Source organism: Penicillium crustosum (genome assembly GCF_028827405.1).
Source record: "Penicillium crustosum strain IBT 35664 chromosome Unknown utg000002l_segment0_segment0, whole genome shotgun sequence".
Lineage (NCBI taxonomy): Eukaryota > Fungi > Ascomycota > Eurotiomycetes > Eurotiales > Aspergillaceae > Penicillium > Penicillium crustosum.
Window position 1 is genome coordinate 7,944,821 of NW_026623123.1, and position 17,559 is coordinate 7,962,379.

Consider the following 17,559-nt stretch of genomic DNA (forward strand, 5'->3'; position numbering starts at 1 on the left):
ATTCGAATATCATGGACTGAATACTATGTGCATTGTTCCTTTGATCACCATGACTCTAAATAATCAGAAACCCATAAACCTTTAACAAACCAACTCTATTCTGTTCTCTCATAAGGCAAAGCAATAAACCCACGCACCTGAGCCCCCTCAAGTGCCGCATCAACACCACCTAGACTCAAATCCGTCTTCCGTAACTCGAACTCCCCAAAGAAATTCGGCTCAGCAGAAACCTTCTCAAACCCAAGTCCCTCAAACAAAGCCAAACTCCTCAAATTCGCCTGTCCAATCTTCACGCTAAGATACTCAAACGTCAACCCCTCCGATGACCCCGCCGTCTCAACACCAGTCCGCAACTTCCGCACAGTCTCAACATCAACATCACCACCACCAACAAACTCATCCAGAATAGCACCCTGGTTCTGAACAATATACCGCATAAACATGAGTAGCGCAGCGCGCCCAAACCCACGTCGCTGGTTGACTTTCTCAGCGATCATGAGCTCGACCTCGCCGACAATCTGCGGCGGGCTGTCGCCCTCCTCGCCGTCATCGACGCGCAGGAAGAGGTTGATGTCGCCGACCATAGTAGCCGGTGAATCACTTTCTGTTTGCAGCTCTGTTTGGCTGGGGAAACCGTCTTCGGTGCCTGTTGTGATCGCTCGACAGACGATGAAAGTTAGTTTGTCGGCGTCTTGGCGCCAGCTGCGTTGCATCGAGTATTCCTCTTCCAGTGTTAAGGGTTCTGAGGCTGTTGCTTCTTGGATTTCCTAGAGGATTGTAAGAAATATGGTCGATTACATCTAGGGTTTTATTGATATTGTTTACTTACTGGGTCTTTCATCCATTCGTGGTATCGGGGTACGTGCCATGATGAGTACGGGACTAAAAGGGCTTTTGACGAGCAAAGGGCTATTCCTCGAAAGTTGAAATTAGCTTCTGGGGCTTTTATTATAGTCTCGATCCGTGAGCTCTGTGGGAGAAAGAAAGTATATATGTGGGTATGGGCATAGAACAGCGTACCGATGTTGGCATTGAGTAGCATGGTGGTGGATGATCAGAAAATGATCTTTTTTAGTATGAATAATTCAGAATTGTTCAATTGGTATGTATTCTTGCGGAGAAAGACTCATTCGATGTATATCAGGGCCACGATGGATATAAAGCAGAAGAAGTTAGTGGGATGGATTCTTCCAACTGTGGGTCTTGGCGCGTGGAGCCACTCGGGTTGTATACAACTTGTCTGAGCGGCCATGGGGTTTTTATAAATATATCAATACATGTTTGATTTGGGCAAGATGGTTATTTCATTAGTACCATTGATTGGCTGGTATCTCTATCGGTTCATTTTTGTTCTTCCTGACCCTTAAAAACACCAAACCGGACCACCTCGACCTCTAGAGTCTCGGTATCAACCAGAATCAACTCTCCAGTTTCGTTGAATTTAGGAAGTGCTAGCAGACGAACACGGGCTGCATCAGAGCCATCAGCGGCACCTACCATTTCAGTGTCGCCATCTAGGCGGAGAGGGACGTCACCCTCAATCGTGGCAGTCTTGAACTGTGGCTGATTACCAGCGAAAAAGATATGCGGACAGGACTCGATAATATATGGATCTTCAGATTGGTATGGGTATGACCCTGGAGAGTATTGTTAGCAAAATATATTTGAGAGATTGGGATGGTCAAGCCTACAAATGGTGTCCGGCGCAGTGGGCACGCCGCAACGCCAACGAAGCATTGCTTCCATGATTCGCATCCGAGCATCGGAATCTGTATTCTTGTCTGGACTGCTATCGCCGCCCTCGATACTGAGATACCGCAGAACATCGTCAACATTCTGACCGCTGCATCCCCATAGTCGCCAGCCTTCCACGTCGCCGTCCCAAGGGTTTGTGACACTGTCGAACCAGCCCACTTCTGACTTTTCATCTCCTCTGACAGGGGGTGCTGAATATGCCCTTGCTTGAGGGAACATAGTACGGTGAATCCCCTGCTGAGGAAGGGAAAAGTTTGCAGGATCTTTTTCGCCCGGCATGAGTGTGACGGGAATGCTGGGCAAGATCTCCGCTAGGAAGTTATCGAGTTGTGTGATAGGCGCAGCATTGTATGCAGAGGCATCATAGCCATACTTTTTCGGCTGGGCTTTCTTTCCCGCAGCGTGGCCAGAGCTTGTTGACGCAATATCTTCAATTACGCTGGCTCCAAGTGAGTTACCTGCAATGACCAACCGGGAGATTTTGGAAGGACCCAAGGAAGGACTGTTATCGTCATTTCCCGAGAATCCTGTGTAGCCCAGAAGATAATCTGTCAGCAGCTCCAAAGCAAGCGTGTCGCTTGATGTCCCCGTGATTCCCAGGCCACTGACAAAGGCAATCTTGCCGTGTTCCTTTCCAGCAATTTCGACTCTGTCTTCTGGAGCATTGCCATCCCATCGTTGAGGCTGCGGAGCCAAGTCTGGCAACTTGATATCAATTACCTCGAAATCTCCATTCGCATTTTCAGTCCCCAAAGCTGCAATAATGGCACCTGTCGCCAGCTGTGTAGACTGCAAAAAGTTTCCAGTGAGCCGTAAGCGGCCGGACTCATCTTCCATCATAATTTGGGTCAAAGAGGGATCGGAAGGGTCGGTGTAGGTGCGGCGAGGAGGGGGCGCAGATGTGAAGTTCTATGGATTGTCAGTAGGAGAAGAAGCAGTGGCAAGGCTAAGAAACTAACCTCTTTGCTAAGATCCTCCAAAATATTCGGCTTCATTGGCAAATGCATGTATACGGTGCCGGCCACCCAACACAGCTCGCCTTGTCGGACATCGAGGACTCGATCGACACGTCGCACCTTCTCTCCAGCGATCTAAATTTGCGAACAGGTGTCAGATAAATCCATACCCGAGAGCAGAACATATTTCTAAGGACAAAGTGTTCTTACAACAAGTCCATCCCACGCATCCATTGCGACTTGTTCAACGCTGGGCTTCAACTTTGCGAGTCGCAAAAAGTACATGTCGTCATATTGCTGCTGATAGTGCCGTCCTGCGCCGGCTGGTAGGTGGAAGGTAAGGCGAGGATTGTAATGGGAGGGTGTGCGGTAAACCGGTTCCTGTTCCTGTTCCTCCTTACTATCGAAACAGAGTGCATTCAATGGTCAGCGAAAGCTTTCGGTACGTCGCAGCCTGGGGTGAGGCAGAGTAGAACCAAGGGTTATTACCTCGGAGGACACAAGAAAGTGTAATTCTCAGCATCCGGTGCCATTTTGTCCGGAATAATGCTGAGATCTTGTGTTTCGGTGATGGTGGTTGGGGTGGTGATGCAAAGAGATGTGTTTGACGCGCCCCCACGCGTCAATTAGCGCGTTCAATTACATTCCCGCTTCGGGATCTCGTGTTTGACAACTGGTCAAGTTAGTTTTTATATTCAACAATCAAATTGACTCCTGAGATTTGCTGTTGATTTCATCAATCTTATGAATTAAAATGTTCTTTTGCGTTCTAGTCCCAGTAATTCTCAAATTAGGCTTAAAGCAAAATAGAATGACGATGATATCCAAGTATATAACGATAGATCACATTAAGCCGACTCAGAACCTCAGTAATCTATGCTCGGTAATGTTGAAAAAGGCTATATACTCGCTGAGATGTGCAATTCATAAAAACACCATGTATTGCACTATGTTGTGGGATGTACAATGTAGACCGGCTACCCCCTGCCTCGGTCCGTACATAGCTTAGGGTTTCCCCGCATTTTCTATTCTTCACATTCAAGTAGTACAGAAACATATGATTCGCATACATTCTGCATATAAGAGACCATTAACACATAGCCATAGCTTAGTTCCATCCACCTCTTCTTCTTACAACCTACCACCGCCATTTCTCTACGCCGACAATACAACATGTCTCTTCAAACACCACTATGCTCTCTCCTGAAGATTCAACACCCAGTGCTGCTAGCTGGTATGGCCCGCGCATCTGGAGCTCCACTTGCAGCAGCAGTATCTAATGCCGGTGGCCTGGGTACAATCGGCGGACTGGGCTACACACCAGCACAACTATCAGAGATGCTCACAGAGCTCAAGTCACTCCTCCGGGACCCATCACTCCCATTCGGCGTGGACCTCGCCCTTCCACAAGTCGGAGGTTCAGCGCGCGCAACAAATCACGACTATACACACGGCCAGCTGGATGAGTTAATCGAGGTGACCATCTCGCACGGCGCCAAGCTCTTTGTCTCCGCCGTCGGCATCCCGCCAGCGAAGACTATCAAGCGACTCCACGAGGCCGGCATCCTCATTATGAATATGGTCGGTGCACCAAAGCACGCCCATAAAGCGTTCAAGGCGGGTGTCGATATTGTCTGTGCACAGGGTGGCGAGGGAGGTGGTCATACCGGCGAAGTGCCATTCTCCGTTCTCGTACCTGCTATTGTGGATGTTGCACGAGAGTACAAGAGTCCGTTAACGGGCCAACCGGCGCTTGTCGTTGCAGCTGGTGGTATTAATGATGGTCGCAGTCTGGCGGCATCGTTGATGTTTGGTGCTGCGGGTGTTTGGGTGGGCACGCGGTTTGTGGCTTCCGAGGAGAGCAGTGCCAGTCGTTTGCATAAGGAAGCGGTTGTTGGAGCACAGTTTGGTGAGACCAAGCGCACGCTTGTTGTCTCTGGTCGGCCTTTGCGTATGCTGCCAAATGATTATATTAAGGAGTGGGAAGCGCGGCCTGCTGATATTGCCGCGCTAACTTCCAAGGGTGTTGTGCCCATGGTGGATGATTTGGAGAACGAGAAAGACGTCGATGTGCCGTTCCTCATGGGTGATGTCTCGGCCAGTGTTAAGGAGATCAAACCAGCCGGGATCATTGTGAAGGAGATGGTTCAGCAGGCTGTGGAGGTGCTCAAAATCGGAGGCTCATATATCAATTCAACAGGGCCGGCAAGTAAACTTTAGATATATATGTTATCACCTGGTTCTGATGTTAGAATGCAATAATATTTGGCTTAATTTTTTTCCCTTATTGATGCTACTATGACATCTACCCATACAAACAAGATGAAAACCAATAAGTCTTGAAGAAACCAACAACGAAGATGGATTATGCCTTGGTAATCACCAAGAAATATCGAGACAGACAAAAATAGATGGCACAGAACTTCTACATTTTCGAATGCAACACAAATCTTCGGATCTCTGTAAGTCACAAGGGAAAATGAAGCTTTCGCCTTGAGAAACAAGTACAACGTCGAAGACCGAGTCTTCATCGAGGGTAGCCAAAGTTGTTTCAATCAAATCGACATCAGATAAATTGGAATAATCTTAGAAAACCAAGCCGTTGACTCCCGCAGCGTTGCCATTCGCTCGAGCCTCCAAAAGATTTGGGGGCGGGGTGGGACCGAAGACAGGCTTCTCTGACGGTTGCTCAACTCGGGTAGGGGGTGGCTCGAGATCTTCCTCATCACTGATATCCTCCTCGTCATCTTCATAGTCATCATCGTACTCGCTTTCGGTGCCTTCATCATCGCCTTCTAAATGATCATCACCTTCTGCTAGAGCGAGTCCTTCGCCTCGGCCCTGGGCTTGCATACGCCGGCAAAGGGCTTCTAGATGGTGGCACTTTCGTCGCCATCTTTCAAGTTCTTCATGGTTTCGGGTCCGTTCCTCTGCCATTTCCAGGATATTGCGGTTAGTTTGCTCGTGCTTCCGGTTGAGAGTATGGTTCTCCTTCTCCAGGCGCTTGGTTTTCTTGGACATCTCTTCCATCTCCTTGCGGAAGGTAAGGAAGAGATCGTTGCTGTTGTTCAAAGTGTCCTCGACCTGGTGGTCTTCGTCAGCGACCCGGGAATGAGAGGGTTTGTGGGAACCCTTCTGTACCTGTTTGAACTTCTCCACATAGATGTTGAGTTGGCTGCGTAATTCAGCCTCGGTATGAGAGAAAGTGGAAACCTGGGAGGTCAAAGCTCGGCTTCGGTTGGCTTCGACTTCACCAGCACGGCGCTGCTCCTCAAACTTGGAAGCGAGGCTTTGGATCTCAGAGTCCTTGCCACGTAGGAGGCCCCTGTAATGCAGGTCACGCGTGTCGAACTGTTCGCTGATGGTCTTAAGCTTGGCGCGAAGTCTACACATCTCCGATTAGCAAACCCAAAGCCCGAAGAAGAAAAGGGAATCGAAATCGTACGCTTCATCCAGATCAACTTCCACCTTTTCGCTGCGAGGGTTCCCCTTGGCAGCCATGACGTCTTGGATATCATAGAGGAGCGAGTCGAGACGTTCGTTCACAATCAAGCGCGCTTTCTTCTCTGTATCTTCCAGCTTCTTATTCTCATCCTACCAAATCGTTTAGCTGGCAAGTCCTCCGCGGTGTTTGGCGCAATCGTCTCGAGGCGCATGCTGATGGACCCACCTTGACCTTCTTGTTCTCCTTCGTAAGTTCTCGACACAGCTTCTCCAGCTTGTCCTTCATTGTAACGGTCTTGTTGAGATCAGATTTGCCCTTGTCCTGGTCTTTCTGTAGTTGATCGGCACGCTTCTTGCTCTTGGAATAATCACGATCCAACTTCTTCATATCCGCCAACAGCTCGGTGTACTTCTTATGAACGGTTTCGAGTTTGGTCATAGGGGACTCAATGTTGCTCAAAAGCTGGTTGAGATCACGAGTTGCTTTCTTGACCTCGCGCTCTATATATCAAAACCTAAGTTAGTAACCTTAAGTTCTAGACTAACCTCGTGGCCCAGCGGCACCAAGCAAAGAGGAAAAATGCCGCCGCAGAATACAAAGGGAGTCACGCACCAATTTCTGCCTCTTGGTCTTTCTCGCCGGCGGCATCTTGCTCCAGCTGGGAGATCTTGGCGGCTAAAAGCTTGGACGTCTCGTTTGGGTCGGCCGCTTTCTTCGCCTTGTTCTTCTTCGCCATGGAGGTGGACGACATTGCGAGGTGTTTGCGTGGGGTATCGTAGAAACCACGTATTTGGTGACTCGATTCACGGGGGGTTGGTACGAAGGCCGGAAGCCGAAAATTTGCGCCAAATAGGCGGGATACAGGGTAGGATGTAGACGGATCAATCACACGGAGAGGAGATCCCAGAGGCAAGGCTCACGAGCGAGGTCAGTGGCTCTGGGATGTGAGAATCGTTCGTTTGACGTATCGTTCGGGAAAGAGCAAATGTTGGTCTTCGGAGCAGAACTTCGACGAGCGGGCGGCCAGTGAGGCTTACGCTAGCATAGATGATGTAAGCCTGGGCGGTGGACCCTCCAGGGCTGGACATTTTCGACTCCGGGGTCACGAACTTGTTCTTTACGATCGTCAACTACTCATAATAATGTTGCGCTCATCGATGCGCCTCGGTACGGCGCGAGTGCCAAATTCCCACCCGCTTATCGGTCGCTCATTAAAGTCAACGCAAACGATCCTTCCCCGCAATACTTGGAGAGCTGCATCGACGGTGACCAACTTGGATAACTTCCCCAAGGTCGGCGAGAAGCTCCACGGATTCACCGTACAGGAAAAGAAACATGTTCCTGAGCTTCATCTGACCGCAGTCTGGCTGAAACATGACCAGACCGATGCAGACTACATGCATGTTGCCAGAGATGACAAGAACAATGTGTTTGGAATTGGGTTCAAGACAAACCCGCCGGACGCTACTGGCGTGCCTCATATTCTGGAGCATACCACACTATGTGGCAGCGAAAAGTGAGTAACATCATATTGAATACCTCTATATCTTTGCTGACCTCGTGCTCCTTCAAGATTTCCAATCCGTGACCCGTTCTTTAAGATGCTTCCGCGCTCCCTCTCAAACTTTATGAATGCTTTCACAGCTTCCGACCACACTACATACCCATTTGCCACGACCAATCAACAGGATTTCCAAAATCTTCTTTCTGTTTACCTCGATGCGACCCTGCACCCGCTTCTCAAGGAATCGGATTTCCGACAAGAAGGATGGCGCTTGGGCCCCGAGGATCCGCGTGCTGGAGAGTCGGTTCCCGGACAACCCGAAAAACAGCTTTCATTGGAGGACATTGTGTTCAAGGGTGTTGTGTACAACGAGATGAAAGGCCAAATCTCTGATGCGAACTATCTCTACTATATCCGCTTCAAAGAGAGCATCTTCCCTTCGCTGAACAACTCGGGTGGAGACCCGGAGTATATCACAGATCTCACTCATAAACAGCTATCGGAGTTTTCGAAACGCAACTACCACCCCAGCAACTCCAAGATCCTTACATATGGTGATATGCCTCTGGCTGATCACCTGAAGCAGATCGGTGCCGTCTTGGATGGGTTCCAGAAAGGACAAGCGGATACTGATATCAAACTGCCTCTGGATCTCACCAAGGGACCTCTTAACGTGACTGTTCCTGGTCCCGTCGATACATTTGCCAGCGAAGACAAGCAGCACAAGACATCCACGTCCTGGTACATGGGTGACACAACTGATATTGTGGAAACTTTCTCTGTAGGAATCGTGTCCTCGCTTCTTCTCGATGGCTATGGCTCACCCATGTACCGAGCCCTTGTTGAGAGTGGTCTTGGCTCTTCTTTCACACCAAATACGGGTCTTGACCCATCTAGCCGGACTCCCATCTTTTCGGTTGGACTAAACGGCGTGACTGAAGCGGAAGCCCCAAATATTAAAAATGTGATTCAAAACGTTTTCCGTGAATCCGTTTCTGCTGGGTTCAGTGAGGAGAAGGTTCGTGGATTCCTTCACCAGCTGGAGCTCTCTCTACGCCACAAGACTGCAAACTTCGGAATTGGCGTAATGGAGAAGACCATTTCGACTTGGCTCAACGGCTCAAACCCTATGAAAGAGCTGGCTTGGAATGATGTCATCGACGAGTTCAAGCGCAGATATGCGAAGCCTGGTTATCTCGAGTCTTTGGTGGAGAAATATCTCATCAACGACCAATGCATGACCTTTACCATGGTCGGCACTCCCACTTTCAACAAAGAGTTGGACGAGAAGGAGGTGGTGCGAAAGGACAAGAAACTTGCTCAACTTATCGAACAGCACGGATCAGTTGAGAAGGCTGTTGCTAAGCTTGGAGAAGAGGAATTGGAACTCCTCAAGATCCAAGAGGATGCCCATAATGCCGACTTGAGTTGCCTCCCGTCGCTGAGAGTCAAGGACATCTCGCGAGAGAAGGAGCGCAAGCCTATCCGCGAGTCCAAAGTCGAGGGCGCTGACGTCGTCTGGCGCGAAGCTCCCACCAATGGCTTGACCTACTTCCAGGCCTTGAATGACTTTGTCGACTTACCCGATGAACTCAGGTTGCTCATGCCCCTGTTTAACGACTGTGTAATGCGTCTGGGAACTGCCAACCGGTCTATGGAACAGTGGGAGGATTTGATCAAACTGAAGACCGGAGGAATTTCGACCTCGTCATTCCTTGTGTCCTCCCCAACGCACTTGGATCAGTTCAAGGAGGGCATGCAGTTCTCTGGATTCGCTATTGACAAGAACATCCCCGAGATGCTGGAAATGCTCTCGGTTTTGGTTACAGAGACGGACTTCACGAGCCCTGCTGCGCCTGCGATGATTCAAGAACTTCTAAGGACGACCACCAATGGAGCTTTGGATGCCATTGCGGGAACTGGTCACCGATTCGCCGTTAATGCTGCAGCTGCCAGTCTTTCTCAGAGCCTCTGGATCCAAGAGCAACAGTCTGGTCTTGAACAGCTGCAAGCCACTGCTAACCTTCTCCGAGATGCAGAGTCCTCTCCAGAGCGTCTCCAGGAGCTGATCGAGAAGCTTCGCCTCATCCAATCCTTCGCCATCTCTTCATCCAACCTTCGGGTTCGTATGGTGTGTGAAAAAGAGAGTGCTGGTAACAACGAATCGATTTTGCAAAAGTGGATTTCCGGACTGCCTAAAACACGTTCCCCAAGCGCCAATCTCACCACCACTTCCTTCAAGTCGGCGGACAAGGCCTTCTATGATATGCCGTACAAGGTCTATTACTCAGGCCAGGCTCGCCAGACTGTGCCATTTGTTGATCCATCTAGCGCTCCTCTCAGCATCTTGTCTCAGCTTCTCACCCACAACTACCTTCACCCCGAGATCCGGGAGAAGGGAGGTGCCTACGGAGCGGGTGCTAGCAACGGGCCCATTAAGGGCCTCTTCACCTTTATGAGTTACCGGGACCCGAACCCTTTGAATTCGCTCAAGGTCTTCAAAAACAGTGGTATCTTTGCTAGAGATCGTGCTTGGTCTGAGCGTGAGATTGAAGAAGCTAAGCTTGGAATCTTCCAAGGTCTTGATGCTCCTATGAGTGTCGACGATGAAGGCGCCCGCTACTTTATGAGCGGCGTTACCCACGAAATGGACCAACGCTGGAGAGAACAGGTTTTGGATGTTACAGCCAAGGATGTCAACGCGGTTGCTGACAAGTTCCTGGTGAATGGCTCGCGACAAACGACTTGCGTTCTGGGTGAGAAGAAGGACTGGGCTGATTCGGAATGGGAGCTGCGCAAGCTTTCTATGGATGCCGCCGCGTAAGCGATATCAACCAAGGATTGGCGTTCAGCAGTTGCTTCCTCTCTTCTTTGCACAACCTTCCTCTAATCTGGATATGATCCCTGTTGAAGGAATTGCATCACGACTTCCCCTTCCCATGTATTTCTATATACCTTCACCCCCCCTGCATCAGCTCATACCTTGTACATATATCCGTGTATATCCCATCTGTATACATCTCCATTCTACTTCCTGTCTGTTTTCATGTGTTTTCCCCTGTCTTGAACCCCAACCGCGCTGAAGATATTCACGTGCTTCGGCACCGAGCTAATCACATCTCCAACCAGTCACTACCTTTGGTTGCAAGGTGTCGCATTCATTTCCATCAGGATGCTCGCGCAAGAATAAAGAGGATGTGAACCGCCAGGTACACTCCTCTTCTCCGTTTTCAGACCCGTCCTGGCCCTATAAGTCTACACAGGACGGACTAAAAACGAGGGAACATAAATATTGTCATAAATATATAGAATTTGTAGAATTCGTAGAAATATCAAGAAATATCAATGCCAATAAATCTTTTTGCATGTTTTTGACTTAAAATGAGGAACAATAATTGGTCAGGCGCCACAGCCCTGGTAAAAGCGGAGAAACGGTAATTCCCCCTGATAAGCTCCGATGTAACTGTGTCGGCTTACCCTCTTCTCCAATTGTTTTGATCAATTATCCCCAAGAGTTATGGAGAATTACTCTGAGTAGTCATGAAGAGATCGGGCGCCATGGTCGGCCCGAAGCCGACCAAGGCCTGTGGTGAGTCGGAGATGGCAATGGCATGGTGGAGAAGAGCTAACCAGTTGAAGTAAATTGCCGACGACTGAAGGTATAGACATAGTTACTTTCCAATATGCCAGCAACTAGGGACTTATATCAATCAGATGAAATGCGAAGTATCCGGACCTCCTCCATGTCGCCGTTGCCGTCACACTCGAGCTGCCTGTGTCTTCAAGCCCCGGGCCAATGTGAGCAAAGAATCACAATGGAAAATATAACTCGGACACGGAGCTGACATTCTATCCAGGCATCTGCGATGCATGAATTAATGGAGATGCAGCAAGATCCAGCTTTTGGTTCTCCGCCAGTGATCCCGGATCACCAGTCAATTCTGAACCGGCTGGCCAGGATCGAGTCTGCGCTCGGCATCACCGAGGACTCCCAGGGCCCCGAAGACGAAATGAGTTTGTCTCATGGGCCAAGTCCTGATGAAGATACGGACGCTGTGCCACTGCATGGTGTATGGACAGCGCTTGCGCATTTAAGAGTCATTACCCGTCCTCCTCCAAATGATAGTATCTGGTCACGATCCGCTGTTCAGCAGCTATGGAGCTCGTATGTACTTTTCAAACCAGGATGTGACGGTCGATATCTGACAATGCCACAGCTTCTTAAAAAACCTCCCACTTCTTCACTTCCTAACAGACCATAGCGCGTTCGCTTCTCCGACCCCTGTTCTGCTCGCTTCTGTGCTTTACATATCCGCTCTCCATCACCCATTCGGCGGGCTGGCATCGTTGGACTCAGGATATTTTGCCGCTATGTACAGTGCTATCGCTGAGCTTGTGACTCCGTCTCTGCACCCAAGTCCGCTGCAGGTATTAGAGCAGAAGAACGAAGAGCAAAATATCTCCCCGCAAGCCAAAAGGGAGAAAGCATTCCATGACATACTTGGTTTGATCATGGCTAGTTTGAGCTGCGAGGCTTACGTTGGTGCCACAGGCTCGTGGATTGCAATGGCATATCGTATCTGGCTTGATCATTGTCCAGCAGAGATGAATTCTACTACGAAAGACTGGCGTGCGTTGTTCTCCGGTCTTCAGGTAGGAACTGCTACCAAACGCCGAAATCTGGATACTTTATTTACATTTCGCTTTAGGTAATTGATATTGAACACGCCTCAATGCACATGTCCTATCCACTACTCCCACGACATCCTGCCAATCCAACTATACAGCGGTTGGATAGCAGTCAAGGAAATGCCTTCCAGGGCCTTGCAGAAATGATGCACTTTGGACTGAGTCATTTTGTCGGGCGTGGACTGCCGAGCATATGGTCCTCCCTCAATGCAGATGACGCCGACATCGTGCCTACAGCTCGGTCACCATTTACTGAAAGTGACTTGCAGGTTATCCGGCATTGGGCGCGGAAACTTGATGATTGGCTAGTACGGTATAATGGCTCATCCCGTGAGTATCCACGAGCGAGAATACAATTTCCGGGGCTAACTATGGCTAGAGCCCACTCCGTCTGATCGACAAGGTATTCTCATTTTGCTCCAGTATCACCTACACAAACTATATGTACTTTCGATCTATCATCCTGCTCGCGGATTTGATCTCAGTCCTGCCAACATTAGTTCTTTTGAGCGACATGAGTTGCTTGTTTCGGCTCGGGCGGTGTTGAGACTAAGACAAGATGATGCGAGCATATGGTCTAATTGGGACTTAGTTGTAAGTTCTATCTTAGCGCCAGTAATGCTCCTTTTTAACAAAATAGATGATTACATGGGCCGCCGTATTACTCCTTCAAGGTGTTGAAGATGGCATGACTCACCAAGATGGTATGGCAAATTTAACCCCCAATCAGAATTATCAATCTCTTCTAATGCTCTATATAAGATTTACACCTCATTCAAGCACATCTCCAAAGTCTAGAACGAAGAAACCAGTCCGCTGCAAGCATTCATACAGTTCTATTCCACCGACTCGAGTCTAGCATGCAAGCCATGCATACTCCACCAGACACAAGCGTGGCATTAGCATTCCCACTCCCAAGCGCAGACGACTCATGGACTATATTTGACCAAGAGATAATGTCTCTCGCAAACCCGCCATGGTTATTCGATGAATCGACGCAGCTGCCACAGATCCAAAAAGCCCCTTCAGTGCACCAGTTACAGTCTGGACTCCCACCTTTCCAGTATGACACTACCATTATAGCATCTACATCACAACACTTCGCACCACATACACAGTAGGGCTGCACAGCGACAAGTTATGGGCGTTTAAGGAGATCCTCGGTGAACTATCATCAACTCTGAAGAGGATCTAGTGGTGCACGAAGAGCCACTCCTTGATGTAATCTAGAAAAATACTATATACACTTCAAACCACAGCTGATCAAAGGAACCATCTACAGCCTCCGAACACTAAACCTCAGCTTGAAAGTGTCCATCCCCTCATGGTAGTCTTTCATCATCTTATCTGCCCCAGCCCACTTCTCCATCCGAGTCTCAACCTCCCATTTTGTCCCCGTTTCAGCACCAACCTGCTCCCAAAACTTCTTCCACGTCGCAGGATCATGACGATAGTGCTTCCCAGCAGCCTCTTTATCTTCCGGGGGCGGAGGATTCACTAGACCAATCTGTCGCCCGATTAGAAGGGAGCCGGGTTTATCCTGGAGTAACCCGACAATCCGCTTCGCAACCAGGAGCTGCTGGTTCCAGTTGAAAAGATGGAAGAAGGAAGCAGCGTTCACAATATCAATCTTGTGGGTCAGGTTCTTGACTAGATCGGAGTTGTCGTCGAATATGTCCGCTACAATGAACTGGGCTTTAAGGTGATCGTGGTCGTTGAAGAGATCATATCCAATGTCATAGAAATCTTGGCGCAAGTCTGAAGCATAGAGATTTTCAGAGGGGACGCCGTCGAAGACCTGATTTGGCATGTTAAGTTTGCGTTCATTGCTCTGGACTCTGCATGGGCTCTCTGGAGACTTACCAACTGACGCAGCTCTTGCCCGACTGCACATCCGACGTCAAGCAGCTTCTGGCCGGACTTGAGTCTATCCAGGATTTCAGGGTAGAGCGGCGACTGTGGGATACTCAAATCCAGGAACCGGAATGATCCAATACAAGGGTACGGGAACTGAGAATATTTATTAGTATCTTTGATCAATGATAGTCGATGGTCCCTTGAGGCGTGAGGATTCCGTAGTCATCAATTGCGTCTGATGGGCATTGTACACGCGAGCATGGCAAGCCACAACACCTACAGGAGATTATCGGTAAAGAAACACTTACTACAGCGAATGCTCGATCTCTCTGAATCATTCCATATTGGTTAGCATGGGCTTTCTCCCCATTGAATGGGAAATGACTCACTACTTTCTTCACATGGTCCACCACTTGCTCGGACGGAATTTTGCTGTACTTTTCTAGCAGAGTCTTTGCTGGCTCAGGAACTTCGATCAATTCCGGCTCGTACCAGGCGAACTTGTGAGGATCAAAGCCACCATCGAGGATGGATTTGAGATCGGACTCGGCTTTGGCCATATTAGAGTAGGGGGATCAGCCGAGGTTTGTTTTGAGCAATTACCGCAAGAAATCACGCAGTGTTAGCAGCCGCGTAGTCGGTCTTAGAGAGTTAAACGTGGTGTGTCAAAACGGCACGCCACTTCACAAATGGAAGAGATTTCTTGATTCTTGAAAAACCTGGATAGCTAGTAAGATGATCCCCTTTTACTCCATTTAATTTCGAGAGCTTCGGCATCGAATTGGTGGGGTAGACGGCTCGGTAGTTACTGCCTGGATCCAGCCGTATTTTAGACCGCTTTTAGGACTCTCTATACAGTGTATTGTGACCAAATCAGCATGGAATAACTAATGCGTATAAAAATGAAGCTTTTGTACTCCATAAAAATCTATGTATCGCCATCTTTTCAGTGGTTGCAAGTCCAAAAACAAAACGACGCTTTTCATACCATGCAAATCCACGTATCTAAAGGACCGCCGTATAGATGTAAGTAAATGTATCTCCAAATATAGCTGGTCTGTGGTTCAAGATGTGGATGTTTGTGGTAATGATTGGGATTGTGGGCAAATTTTTATATATAGGGGATTGATACAAAGACACCCCCCTGTCTGAATTTTCAATAACCGAATGGTAAGCCCAACCAGAAGGACGTCTGGTTTGATCAAGATATGCTACCAGTGTGTTACGGAATAAGTTTGTGGTGGTAAAGATCTATTCCGTAATTGGCTCGCCCGAATTGTCGTTGGACGCGCGGCTATACGAAAGAGAGACTTGAATAGACGCTTGCAGAGACTTCAGACTTGCAATCAAAGTAAACGGATACGGAATGCAGTAAAGAAATGATCAAAACTGTCATTTTGACGATATGTAGTTATACCACAAAAATTATAAGAAAGACGAAGTTCCGTGAGCTACGAGATTGCTTTATATACAGGGGAAGCAATGCCTTATAGGGAAGGCGTGAGCCTACAATATTTATGATATAAGAGGTTAATCGGGCAGGTACATCCATCGCCTAAGTAAGGTAGAGCAATAGTATAGTGGGTGAGATGTATCAATATCCATAGGTCATAGATCGAAGCCAGTCAGCGAGTCTTATCCCTGGGTCCCTCTCTTATAGAATCCTATCTTTTGTAATCCGCCCATAGCTTGGTGGTGCATCAATCATATCAAACGGATTCTCCAAACTGCCACCAACAAGCCCCCATAGTGCGACTCGTGTGATCCGGTGCCTAGCAAGTTTGCTTAATTCTTCGCGATACTGTTCTTTCAGAAATCTCTTATCTTCTTTAGAGACTTCAAAACCTCGAGCTCTACAACAGCATCCGCACTCAAAGGTACAATTTCCAACTCCAAGACCACGTGTAGGGTCAATCGTACGGTTAAGACAACACCCACATCCACGAGCACAGCATCCACGCCGGCTAGCACAATCTTCAACAAGCACGCGGTGCATATACCATTTAGGATGGGACCGCCGTAGCTCAAACGCTCCTAGCTGATACCCATCTAATAGACAGGAATGGTAACACCACCACTGTTGCTCTAAGAACCAGTATTTGGCATTCAAAGCGTCAAGTCTGTCTTTCGCATCTTTGTTCAAGGTAGCTCCCTCTTTAATAGATAGCTCTTCTTGAACAATCTCCCGGAGGTCTTCCTCTATAAATAGAAGCTTATGCGAGATAAAAGGAGACTTAGTGTTAAATCTTTTATTTACGCTCCAGTATTGGCCCAAACGATATCTTTGGAGGGTGTTAATATCTCCAGATTGTTCGAGGTTGACTTCATTGGAGGTCTTATCACCAATCAACTTTGCACCCATTAGCCCTTTTGGTTCATTTGGTTCACTTGGCTGGTTCTTTTTCGCTTGAACTTCGCGTGATTTGCGACGGCGGAAAGAAAATGGCATCTGGGATGTTTGAACGTCTTGACCTAATTTGAAGATGAAGAACGCTTCTTGAGGGTTTTTGCTGGGCCTAATAAATTTTTTTCTATAATGATGTCAGGTTACAACTCCCAAGGTCCGACACCTACTTAGGTAAAAGGTTGGGTGGTGGTTTAATCCTCTAGTAGCCTCCTTAACCTTGGAAGTAATTAGACTTCCACTATCTCGAGAAGGCTTCACGATGACTAGCTTAAGTGGAGCTGCAGGGGGGCTGAAATAATAAAAGAATAGCCACGAAAGTCAATGCTAGCATGGTATTGCACTTGATAGGTATTATTAGCAAAGTATGTAGATATTTTTAATACGCCCAAAGGATACATCTAGATTCGTCAAGAACAAAACCATGCGCATATTCCCCTAACAATTAAGGATAACCACTCAAGAAGCCTTCGAGGTCGAGTCACGTCTACTACATAATCCCTGTACAACATATTTTGCTTTCTAGGAGACGGGAGAGACGGTGATCTATGCAGCGGTATAGCTGCCAGGGTTCGCTCCAGTCTAAGGGTGAACTTGATGCCTTGATGCTTTGATCAGTACCAATTTCTACACCACTCCATACAGTATAATGTAAATAATTCTACATTGGAATGAAGCTTTTCACTCCATATAAATCCCTGCGTTTCCATTTTTTGGGTGGTTCTCATTCTATAAAAACAAAGAAGCATAAATTTGTATGGGGTAAAAAGCCTCCTTTTTGATATATGTGAGACAGAAGTTTTAAACCACCTAGAATATAGAGATGCAGAAAAGCTTTATTCTCTTGTCACTTATAAACCACCCAAAAAAATGGAAATGATTCAATTTATATGGTGTACAACTCGATCTGGCTCATATTGTCTGCCATGAGCAGTTTGTCCAAGCAATT

The 17,559-nt window shown here is 48.0% G+C and overlaps 7 protein-coding genes across 7 annotated transcripts; 3 read left to right on the forward strand and 4 right to left on the reverse strand.

Annotated features, from left to right (window-relative positions):
* Positions 1-95: 95 nt before the first annotated feature.
* N7487_006508 (uncharacterized protein) lies at positions 96-1,042 on the reverse strand (the record flags this gene model as incomplete). Its single annotated transcript, XM_056874255.1, has 3 exons — positions 96-767; positions 830-909; positions 1,021-1,042. 3 exons carry the CDS (start codon positions 1,040-1,042, stop codon positions 96-98), a joined length of 774 nt encoding a protein of 257 aa, XP_056731975.1.
* Positions 1,043-1,341: 299 nt separating this feature from the next.
* On the reverse strand, positions 1,342-3,272 carry N7487_006509 (DNA-directed DNA polymerase delta subunit POL31; the record flags this gene model as incomplete). The annotated part of the gene is made up of 5 exons (XM_056874256.1): positions 3,201-3,272; positions 2,922-3,111; positions 2,715-2,846; positions 1,692-2,664; positions 1,342-1,637 (listed from the first exon to the last, which is right to left on the reverse strand). Exons 1-5 carry the CDS (start codon positions 3,242-3,244, stop codon positions 1,342-1,344), a joined length of 1,635 nt encoding a protein of 544 aa, XP_056731976.1. The 5' UTR covers positions 3,245-3,272.
* A 612-nt stretch (positions 3,273-3,884) lies between these two features.
* N7487_006510 (NAD(P)H-dependent flavin oxidoreductase) lies at positions 3,885-4,931 on the forward strand (the record flags this gene model as incomplete). Its single annotated transcript, XM_056874257.1, has 1 exon — positions 3,885-4,931. One exon carries the CDS (start codon positions 3,885-3,887, stop codon positions 4,929-4,931), a length of 1,047 nt encoding a protein of 348 aa, XP_056731977.1.
* Positions 4,932-5,297: 366 nt separating this feature from the next.
* On the reverse strand, positions 5,298-6,907 carry N7487_006511 (taxilin; the record flags this gene model as incomplete). The annotated part of the gene is made up of 5 exons (XM_056874258.1): positions 5,298-5,795; positions 5,853-6,096; positions 6,157-6,305; positions 6,382-6,656; positions 6,769-6,907. The coding sequence occupies 5 exons, from the start codon at positions 6,905-6,907 to the stop codon at positions 5,298-5,300; spliced, it is 1,305 nt and encodes a 434-aa protein (XP_056731978.1).
* Positions 6,908-7,298: 391 nt separating this feature from the next.
* cym1 (pitrilysin family metalloprotease cym1) lies at positions 7,299-10,484 on the forward strand (the record flags this gene model as incomplete). The annotated part of the gene is made up of 2 exons (XM_056874259.1): positions 7,299-7,672; positions 7,730-10,484. 2 exons carry the CDS (start codon positions 7,299-7,301, stop codon positions 10,482-10,484), a joined length of 3,129 nt encoding a protein of 1,042 aa, XP_056731979.1.
* A 734-nt stretch (positions 10,485-11,218) lies between these two features.
* Positions 11,219-13,470, forward strand: N7487_006513 (uncharacterized protein; the record flags this gene model as incomplete). The annotated part of the gene is made up of 9 exons (XM_056874260.1): positions 11,219-11,249; positions 11,300-11,319; positions 11,375-11,458; positions 11,518-11,825; positions 11,878-12,313; positions 12,370-12,679; positions 12,729-12,940; positions 12,990-13,053; positions 13,112-13,470. The coding sequence occupies 9 exons, from the start codon at positions 11,219-11,221 to the stop codon at positions 13,468-13,470; spliced, it is 1,824 nt and encodes a 607-aa protein (XP_056731980.1).
* A 155-nt stretch (positions 13,471-13,625) lies between these two features.
* On the reverse strand, positions 13,626-14,766 carry N7487_006514 (uncharacterized protein; the record flags this gene model as incomplete). The annotated part of the gene is made up of 3 exons (XM_056874261.1): positions 13,626-14,147; positions 14,213-14,359; positions 14,515-14,766. The coding sequence occupies 3 exons, from the start codon at positions 14,764-14,766 to the stop codon at positions 13,626-13,628; spliced, it is 921 nt and encodes a 306-aa protein (XP_056731981.1).
* Positions 14,767-17,559: the final 2,793 nt, after the last annotated feature.